The sequence below is a fragment of the Nuphar pumila genome, chromosome 6, assembly GCF_984573655.1.
Source record: "Nuphar pumila chromosome 6, dmNupPumi1.hap1.1, whole genome shotgun sequence".
NCBI classification, from domain to species: domain Eukaryota; kingdom Viridiplantae; phylum Streptophyta; class Magnoliopsida; order Nymphaeales; family Nymphaeaceae; genus Nuphar; species Nuphar pumila.
Window position 1 is genome coordinate 15,212,756 of NC_143254.1, and position 11,150 is coordinate 15,223,905.

An 11,150-nucleotide genomic window follows, 5' to 3' on the forward strand; every position below is an offset into this window, starting at 1 on the left:
GGGTCGAAGGAAACGATTCACAACAGATAATTGATACAGCCTCATATTATACCTTCAATGGGTTCGATCTTATATTTTTTAATGGGCTTATTTACAGCCTACTTCACACTTTGGATATCCTTAGGCTCTGTTTGGAAACTAGTAGCTGAGGTGGGAGTTAATGCAATTAGTAAAAACTTGGTCAAACTACCTTGGTGGTAGACGCTTGGAAACCTTTAGCTGAGATGGGTGTTTATGCATTTGGGATGGAAAGTGAGGTCTTCTATCCTTTGTAATTACACTAAAGAATGAAATTGATAGGAGGTGGTAACTGCTAAATCCAGGATTTAGCAGCTGCCACTTTTTCAAATGCATATCTCCATCTGACTACCAGTTTCCAAACGGAGCCTTAGTGCAATTGGGCAAGCATCATCATAGATGAACTAAACCAAGTCACAAGGACCACAATGACTGAAAGTGATACCAAACCAACAAACTAGACTTAGACTGGAGCATAAAGACCCTAACTGGAGTATCATAACGGTCAACTGTGCTTTCCCGTGCAAATTCATATTCCTCGCAGTTAAGTAAATTAGAGCAAAAACCCCGTGGTTAGGTCTGAAAAAACAAGATGAGCATTCGTAGTTGGGCTTGTTTTCAGCTCATAAAAAGCTTGTTCAAACTCCCAAAATAGGCTTGGCATTCCTAGCATGACCAATGAGTGTTTGTCTCGGCTCGACTTGTATAGATAGACTGGTTATTTAGAATCTAAATGATTGAAGTGTTTGGCTTGCAAGCAACAAGTCTATAGTTTTGAAACAAAGTAACTATTTTGTAAATGATTCAATTTAAACTTGATTCAACAGGTTTAGATCTTAAATGCTATTATCTTTAATTAAAAAAAGTAGTTTAAACGAGCCAACTCAAGGTCGGCTCGTTGAACCCAAGCATGCCAAAGGCTCTAACTTGACTCGGTTCACAGCAAGTTCTGAACTCACTCTATGTCTTTTGTTGGTGTATATATGAGTCAAGAAGAAATGTGAATATGTGATTAGGAGGTGTTTGTCCCTTCTCCCCTTGAAAGTCCGTCCTGTATGCCTTGAGAAGAAAGCGCATCATGGGTGGTGGCGATTCAGGTAAGACAATTACCACCGACGTTCACTCTTCGTTCTTTGAAGTTGTTTCTGTCCCGTCTTTCAGCGTGACGGTTTCTGCCATTCAGGTTTCTCTGCGGAGGCGATGATCGACGACGAAGTCGATGACAGCTTCACGTTCGTCGACTTAACCGTTGATCTATGTGGCCGTTCGAGGGGCTCTCATTGGCGTTCCGTTGGGGATGACGATGGCTCCGAGAATCAAGTGGAGCAAGACCATCATAGAGAAATTGATGGTGTTGGTGATGGTGGTCGTGTTCTCGATGGTGGTGATGTTCATGACGGAGAAGAAAAAAAAGAAGAAGAAAAAGAAGAAGTGAAGGAAGAGGGCTTAGACAGCAAAGAAGAAGAAGAAGATTATGGTGATGAGGATGAGAAGGATGACGAAAAAGTCGTAGCAGAAAGACAAGAGAAATTAATACAAGAAGTGGAGGGAGAAGAGGATGATGATGAAGAGGGGCAGGATGATGATGAGGATGAAGGTTATGTAGATGAAAAAACAGTTGGTTATAATGTTAGTGTCGTTGGTGGGTCTCAACATATGATTACGAACACGTCTTCGAATTTTGGAGTCGATAAGAAGAGATTAAAAATGCAAGAGTGTTTAATGAAGAGTTATCAGCCATCCAAGAAAGACTATGATTCATTTAGAGCTATGAAGAATGATATATTGAGGTACCAATATGATATTTCTTGTTAATATCTTTAAGTTTGTATTGATTATACATTGCTTGAATTTTGGTTTAATCTTAAACTGCATAGGTATAATTCTGGAGATTACATAATTGAGAGGGATGGTATGAAGTGGTATGATCGTGAGATTCCAGAAGTCACCACACTCTTGTTGGTTGGTCCCAGAGGATCAGGGAAGAGCAAACTTGTTAACAATGTTTTGAGGGTATTTGAAAGGGAATGTTATTTCACAGAAAGGGCTCCTGTTTCTTGTAAGTTGGTGCTTGACCTACCAGTTGTAGACTTGTGCATGTATTGATTATTGGTTTTACTTAAGGCTTATCTGGTAGATATTTGGATTTTTAAAAATGGAATACTTTTGCTTCATTAGTGTGTTTGCAGCCCAGGTTTATACTGTACAATAAATAACAAATGAAAGATCGAGATTGTGCAGTTAGTGATATTGCTTTAGCAGAAAAAATGAATTTTGTCTAGTTGTTTGCGAAATTCCATATTTTTGTGTAATTAATTTGTCATAAGGTATATAATAAATTTTCAGATTCCTGGCACTATGACAATTCATATGCATTTAGTCACATAAGGTCAGTTTGCTAGAGAAAAATTTCAAACATATATTTTTTTCTTTTCTCATTCTTGAGCTTGCGGTTTCATCTAAATCCACGTGGCCTAAATTTATTAGAACCGTGCTGCTTATGGGTTGTGTTTTCTTTTTTATGGTAGATGTTACTAGATCCTTTCAAAAGTAGCAGAAAAGTTTTAATTCTATTTTACTCAGTCCTGTTATGAAATGTGCATTTATCTCCAAATAGATAACCTTTTCCTATTGCTAACATGTGATGATTTAGTTTTGAATTTTTGAGTATTTAGCGTGAGTAAATTCTAATTTGGATTTTCTACTCTTTGTGCATTTAACTCTGGGATTTTGCAGAGAAAAAATAACAATTTTATGTTTTTTGTGGGATTTGCATGAGCGGTCCTAAAAAGTTCTCACGTTCAACACAACTGCCATTTCCTTTTATAAGCATGTCAAAGGGCATGCCAAGGAGATAGTTTGATGGTTAGCTTGCTCCATCACAACCTACAAGGTCCCAGGTTCAAGTCCCATGGAGGTTAACCCCAGCTTGCCTATAAAAAAAAGATTTCCATTTTTCTTTCTAAAATTTACTGAAAAATTCCCAAATTCAAGTTCTTAGAGATTTTCTCGAGTTATCTTGCATAAACCATCCAAAGAATGATACTTATGTCAGTAGTCAATTTTTGAGGTTATGTTTTTTGGTAATTTTTAGACACACTGGCTGCTAATTTCTCTATATACAAGGGCTTTTGATTTTGGCATATTTTATCTGCTCTGTTCATACACAAAGATCTTCATATGTTAATTTGACTGGCTTCTTTATCTGGAAGTTCTTTGTTTTTCTATGTTCTTACCATTTAAGGTAGTTCAACTCTCTTAATTTTATCCAAAAATGAAAAATATATAAGGCTTCTCATATAATTGAATCAAAATGAAGATGCTTACTCTGTATTTTTGTTTAAGCAATCTTCCAACCTTCATATCATGTTGCTCTTTGAATCTTTAAGCACTTTTCAGACAATGAAACCTGGCTTGACCCTATATAAAAGTTAATTGCTTTTTATGGAGTGAGAGCTAAGTTTAAGATTCAGTTCTTTCTCTTTCTTTTGGCTTGAATCCCACATTGCAGTTATACCTCCATGGTACAGAAGTAAAAATAATTACATGATCTCATTGATATACTACTAAGCATATTTTTTAATCGATGCTTATTGCAATGCACTATGTTGCAGATAATTCTGCTGGGTGTGGTACCCTTTTTCTCCACGAGTATGATATTCCCCTAAATTCCCCTTCATTTTGCATCTATGACAGTCGAAGTCTATCAGATAATCCAAATGAGAATATAGAAAACATCAAAAAATGGATGACAAAAGGCATTCATCATGGAGAACCAGTCTTGAGGTTAGACTTTCATCTTATTTTCTGTTTAGGTTTAACTGATGTTGACTTCTGTTAACACTATATTCTCTGAACAGAAAATCAGATGATCTTGATACACACGAAGCCATATTATGCAAAGGGCGACAACTGGATTACTTGTTGTACAGGAAAAGGGCAGTCAATTTTGTTATATTTGTGGTCGATGGGATTTCAGTGGTAAATGCTATGAAAAGTGGTGACAAGGAGTATTTTGACATGCTTGCTGAAAATTACAACTGCCCCTACCTGTCATTTAGAGGTATCTCTCTGCTATTTCTCAGGCTCCCTTTGCCTGTGCAGTTGCTGCTATTGTTCTTATTGTTCATTTTCTGATGACGCCTTCTTGCTCTATGAATATAGATTTCATGAATATGGTATTTAATCATCAGCTTCTTTTATAGGCATGTCTTTGGGAGGAGGGTCTTGGCCTGATTTATGATTGCTCATTTCTGTCTCCACATGTCAATGAGCATAAGAATTGTTTCTAGACAACTTGATTTGATGTCATACACATCTCTTTTGAACGTAACCATGCTCTATGATATTAATCTTGTTGAAATAATTGGAACTCCTTTGGAAAGGTCTTACCTAAAGAAAGTTTCAAGCCATGTAGGTGGGTGATTTTAAATGAAAATATAGCTGTGTCTATCTTGAGTTCTATACAAAGTATGCAACACATGCCATATGCAAAGATAGAAACACACTTCTTTAGAGTTGTGATTTTACACAACATGCTCTTTTAAGGAACACCTTAGTTGTACCATCAGTAGCTTATTATTACGACATACCCATAACTTTGTCAATGTGAATGTCACAATTTTAATGGGTAATGAAGGATTTTTAACCAAAATAAGTGACTTTCTTGTCAAACGAAGACATTAATTAGGACATCTGACTAATGTTTTCTGCAATGTTGTTATAAGCGTTGAGGTGTAGCATAGCTCTCCACCAAAAACTAAAGCAAGGCATAAAGCGTAAGCCTCAAATTTTTTTTAAACCTAAAAAAAACATTTAAAAATATCTACAAATACAAAAAATAAAAGAAATGCTTTATTAATGAAGCAACAACCAATAAGAAATAGAAAATGAAAATGAAACAATAACTACAACTTGCTTTTGTAGTTGCATTGTTCCAAGGTGTGAATGCAGTAAGTTGTCCATCTCAAGATGAATGGACATACAATATATACATACTACCAAAATTGCAGTTCAGCTTTCTTTAGATAATAATAGTAAAGGTCAAGATACATCCAAGAGGAAATTTTCAATACATTGCATGTGGCAGCAGCCACCTGATCAGATTTATTCTTCCCACACAAACTATGGGTCAATAAATTATTACTCAGTAGAACATAAATTGTGCACGCATCTCACAATAACACAGTATCATTCCTTCTACCACACACACACACACACACACACACAGGATCAGTGTTGTGAAAAACATTGAGGCGTAGCGAGGCGCTCCACCAAAATCTGAGGCGAGGCGTAAAGCGTAAGCCTCAATTTTTTTTTTAAACTTAAAAAAACTATAAAAAATATCTAAAATTATAAATAAATAAAAAATGCCTTATTTATGAAGGAAATCACATGGAAAAAGTGAATCACGTAGAAGTTTTTTGTTCAAATAGAACTGGACAGATTTTTGTTTTTTTCAACAAGGGAACATCCAATGAAAATTTAGGAATTTTCTAAGGACCACTGGAAAAATCTCACTATACTTATACTTCTCACACCATCAATGATCATCATGAGACAGAAAGTCGAACGACAAAATAATCTAGTGTGTGCACATGCTAATAAAAACCATTCATTATAAATGAAATGCAAACGACACTCATTTCAACACTTCTATGCACAATTACAGATACACAAACTCATTCATATTCCAATAATCTCAATACTTCCACATACATATGATAAGACATACGAATGGATAGCAATCATGAAAAGTATCTTAACCGATAAAACAAGAGAAACATGAAAGAAAATTCAGCAAACAAGAAAAGAGTATCCATATTTCTCAAAGCATAGAAAAACTGGAACTCTAAATATCCCTCTACAAATCAAACTGACAAAATTCACCAAATCAGGGCACACCTGACCTTCGGGAGAGGGAGAGCGAGCGGGCGCAGCAGTGGCAGTGGTGGTGACGTAGGTGACGGTAGCGAAGGAGGAGCATGAAGGTTCAACCGTGGCAGCAGGCGCAGTGGTGGCAGTGGCGACGACGTGGCGACGATGGTGAAGCGTGAAGAGCAAGTGGGAGAGGAACAACATGAAGAGCGAGCAAGAGAGGAGAGAGAGATGGAGCGGGCAAAGGAGGAGCGACAAGGGAAAATCAACCTAATTAGTTAAAAGTTTTAACTTAAAAATGCATGAAAAACCCCAATTTTTAGTCAAATGGGGACTTTGACCCTCATTTGACCAAAAAAATTGAGGCTTATATGCATCGGCTTGAGGTGCGCCTCAAGGCGCATGAGGCGCACGCCTCGGGGCTTTTGCGCTTTGTATATGCACCTCAAGGTGAGGCACGTTTTTTGCGCCTTGAGGCGTGTTTTTAATAACACTGCATAGGATACACGGTGTGCCCTGAAGGAAAGGAAATACAAAAATCTGGAGTAAACTGGTAGGGGTCCTTCTAACCCCAGCTTGCAAACAAAAAACAGGTACCAAACATTTCAATATATTTGAAAAGTATGCCTACACACCCTCAAGAGAGAAATTCAAAAAAGAAAAAGAAAAAGAAAATAAGAACAAAAGGAAGAAGAGAGAAAAAGAAAGGAAAAAAGATAAAAAGGGTCAGCGTACCTGGTTGGGTTGAGCCTTCTTCTTCTTCTCCTTGCTGCAGTTGAGACCCGAGAGAGAGAACACAGAGAGAGATGAGAGAGAGCACCTGGTTGGGGTTGAGGCTTCGAGCCTTCTTCTTCTCCTTGTTGTAGAGAGAGAGAGAGAGAGAGAGAGAGAGAGAGAGAGAGAGCATACCTGGTTGGTTGGGGCTTCTTTTCCTTGCCGTAGCCGAGACCTGAGAGAGATCAAATAGTGAGAGATGAGAGGGAGAGGGCGAGAGCACGGAGAGGGAGCAAGAGCGGGGATGATGAGAGTGAGAGGGAAAAGAGAGGCCCCAACCCTAATTAAGGTCGAGTCACCTCTTTTTTCCCTCTTTTCGGGTCAAATGGTGTCTTTGACCCTATTTGACCCGATAATGTGAAAAGCGTGCACCTCATGTTGAGGTGTGCTTCGCCCCAAGGCGTACGCCTACGAGGCATACACCTTGGGGAAAAAACACTATTTCCTAGCACCTCAAGGCAAAAGGCCCCTCGCCTTGAGGCGAGGTGCGCCTTTTGAGCCTTTAGGCGTGTTTGTAATAACATTGGTTTTCTGTAAGAAAATCTGGGTGCCTGAGTAAAAAAATTCTAACACTTGAGTCTTAGCTTTCCGCTTATTATTTCCAATGGATCCAATACCTTCATCCAAATGGCCCGTTTAAAGCCTTTGTATTCTGCTCCCTGTTTCTGATACTTTTTCATTTGACAATGGATACTAAAATGTATCCTAACCGGTTAACCGCTCTTTATTTGCATGAGCTTCTTATAAAACTTTTGAAATTAATTCTCTATGGGGTTTTGCATCAAACAAGATAGCTAAATTGGTTAGAGTTGCACTGCCCTCCTAACCAAGGATTCTTTGGTTTGAATCCTGCTGGGGGGGGGGGGGGGGTATCCTCTAGATTGACCATACTCCCCCACATGCACATACATATCATTTTTGGGAGCATTTCACCACTTTGTGGGTACCTTTACTTTCCATCAAATTCATTGCCTATGTGCCCTTGGCTCCCAGTCATTCTGAAGAAATTCTCCGATCCCACATCTGGATCTTCCCATTGCTTAGATGAAACCATTTTATCAGAGCTTTATCACTTTTATGACAAATGGTATGTTGCCTGGAAAAACCAAGACTAAGATCACCATTTTTATCCATCTATATCCTTGTCCTCTTTATTCTTTGTAGAAAAGGGCGAGCCTTTGACCTAGGTTAATAAGCTCATGAACTTGGTCTTACTTCACTATTTTGAAATAAAATAAGACTTCCATCTCCGACCTTAGCCTGGATGTGGCAGAGGAGGCTCCCTTGGGAAAGATGATTTAGTCCTCCATAAAAACCTTTATTAAAGTGGAAAGCTACTCTGTTGAGTGCAGCACACACATATATATATATATAACCTTGAAATTTAAATTAGTTATTATTAATGTTAGTGGCAATCATCATTCAACAGATTGAATGACCAAAACACTCAAAAATGTCTAACTCTTTTTCTCCTAAAAAAAACAAGCTCACTCTACCCCCTAAAGTTAACTATGTATTTTAAAAAATGTCATTGCTTCTAAGGGTGTTTTGATCATTTCAATCAATTGAATGCTGCTATCATTTATCTAACTGGTTTAAAATTTGATATACCCTATATATATATGTATCTTATATGTAGCATAACTTCTTAAAGCCACATGTCCTTAATTTACTCTAATACTGTTGCGATGACTAAGTCTTCATTCCTGGTCTAGTAGTGGATGTGTACTGCTGTAGAACTTATTCCATTCAGTTGACACTTTCTTTATGGCACATTACTACTAATCTAATTTTTTATATATCTGCAATCTTCCTGCCAGTTATGAAGAAAAAGTGCAAGTGAGCTGTATTAATTACTGAAGATGTGAAACAAAGAATCTAATATAATTGTCAAACACATCAGAAGTTACCAAGTTCTGCTGTATATGCATGTCAATAATCTGCACATTGGGATTAGAAGAATCTTGATGTTATTGAAAGGAATTTGTTTTATAGTTGACTGGATCTATTTGAGAAATGTAATACACTATCACAGATAATGGTAGTGTGAGAGAGAGGCAGTCCTTAAAAATGATGTTGATGTTCCCTGGGGTGATACAATAGTGTTGGAAGTGGGGAATGAATTGTGTATTTTCCTTGTAGCAGTAATGATTCAATGATGTTTCCTTGTGATCATGGTATTTGTGGAGGTCATGAATGATGCATAATTGTGTTAATGCTGTGATGGTGCACATTTCTTGCAGGTTTCCGTTTTATGACATTTTCCTATTGCTAGTGCACCAAAGTGTACGTGACCTATACATGGTCTAAGGCCATTCTGTTGACTTACTGTGGCTAGTAAAAAAATTTAAGTGATTGGAGTATGTCAACCCTCTCGAAAACATGGCACATCTTGTGGTTACTCTTGTTGACACACTGGTCCTAATGTCCTTTGCTGTTAGCCGAAAAAGAGTGAATTGATTGTCCTGTCAACTTTTTCATTGCTTCAGTGTAGTGATTCCTCAATCACATGGAAAAACTGACTTTTTCTTTAATATAAACTTTTTTAGGGAGATAATTTACTGGTACAGAAGGCAGAGAACTGTTGGAAAATTTTTATTCTGAAATAAATCTGAATTTAACTAAGACATACATTTTTTAGTAGGTTGTTATGATAACAAAGGCTTAGTTCTATGGGACTGCTTTTCGATTGGGTTCATTTTGGATGGGTTACTGATATTATGAATTGAGAATGACTGTTCTACCCGTGTAAGAGAACCTGGGAATTATTTTATTGTTAATATAGGCCTATTATCAATGTGATTAATTAATACTTTTTTTAGTGGTTATAAATTTTTTTTTTTAGTGGTTATAGTTGTATATAGCCGCAAATCTCTACCTTGTTATGTATATCTTCCCTTGATAACCAGATGCATGGTTCATTGTAAACAACATTAAAAAAGGTAACACCATTGAGCTCTTTTGTGGAGATTGACTTGTACTAAGATCTTGTAGTATGAGATGAAACTGGATGATTTTTTGTATTTGTTTGACTGTGAAGAGCTCTGTATTATAACTAAATGTCAAGTTTTGATTTTGACCAACTTTGTTTTTCATGAGTCCAGATGACAAACCAGTGTTGGTTGTCACACATGGTGACCTACTTGAAAACTTTGAACGTGCCAATGTCCGTATGAGACTTGGAGAAATGCTAGGTGTTTCACCACTAAACATTTATGACATCCCTGGTAACTGTCTTTCAACTGTTCGGACTTCATTTCTTGCTACTGAACATGCACTAAGTGTTGTCGATTGTAACTGCAGACAAGTTAAATCTGGCTACCAGATTGTCAATACTCAAAATGTTAATGGACGCTCTAGGACATGCAGAGAACAACCTACCCCCCAAGCAAAGGAAGCTAATCCATAGCTCCAAGGTTGGATTTTCTGTCTTCAATTGTAGAATCAAAATTGAACCTTTGACTGTGATCAGTTTAATTGCAGCTAGAATGAATGTATCATGGGGTCCGATTTGCATGATGTTGCTAATTGCTGGGTATTTATGCAGTCTTTTCAGTATTTGTGGTTGAACGCAGTTTTGCTATTTCTCGAGTTGCTGTGCTTGATCCTTATCGTCTTCCACTTGTGTGCTTTCCTTCGTCGTGATCAGCAAACTGATTGGTACAAGATCCGACACTTATGGTTAGGCTGAGAATCTGCTCGATCCAGCTGCACGTAGTAGTGTACATGGAAACATTGTGCATGGCACAGACCAACTGCGTTGTTTGCTGGGGTAGCTTCTAAGATTTCAGTTTTTGTTCCTTTTTTCAAAGCGCATGGTTTTATCCCGTATGGATGTTGATAATATGGTAGGATCTACCATCACCCTATGACATGATTACTTTTGAATAGTTTGTACAAATGTAAATATTTCTGTGTATAGTTTTAAATAAAGAAGTCGACACTGCTTTCGTGGTATTCCAAGCTTGGTACTTGTTCCATATGGAGACTTGTCTTTTACTTTATACTCCAATAACAAACCCATGTTTTTCTAAAATAATGTTTATTTGTTTGTTTTTTCTGAAAAATATACAAAAACAGCTGAATTTAATTCAAAATCTAAGACGTATATGAAATGTCTACCTTTCTTTTGGAAAACATGTCCTTACCTTATGTTGCTGTGGTTTAGAAAATTCATTGTGGCTCATGATTAAACTATGAAAAGCTGAGATGATCATACTCAGATTCTTATCTGTTTTCTCATAAAAAGGATGATTGGAAACGTTGGCTATATAGGGTAAAAGATGGGACATTGTATGGAATCTTCTCTCTCTCTCTCTCTGAACAAACATGGAATTCTTATTTTGTGTTGCAACCAGAACGACAAAATCCTGCCCTTTTGTTGACTTTGAGAATGGACAAAATTAGAAATGATTTTGTGCTGGAGACAAATTTGCTTTATCTTTGGAACCTTGAGAGCACTGTTTTCTCTTATAGAAAGG

General features: G+C 37.3%; 1 protein-coding gene across 1 annotated transcript; it reads left to right on the forward strand.

Moving 5' to 3' along the window:
• Positions 1–1,034: 1,034 nt before the first annotated feature.
• On the forward strand, positions 1,035–10,625 carry LOC149834081 (uncharacterized). The gene is made up of 8 exons (XM_090009953.1): positions 1,035–1,115; positions 1,202–1,808; positions 1,896–2,077; positions 3,633–3,804; positions 3,879–4,081; positions 9,774–9,896; positions 9,973–10,085; positions 10,217–10,625. The coding sequence occupies exons 1-8, from the start codon at positions 1,097–1,099 to the stop codon at positions 10,358–10,360; spliced, it is 1,563 nt and encodes a 520-aa protein (XP_089866079.1). The 5' UTR covers positions 1,035–1,096; the 3' UTR covers positions 10,361–10,625.
• Positions 10,626–11,150: the final 525 nt, after the last annotated feature.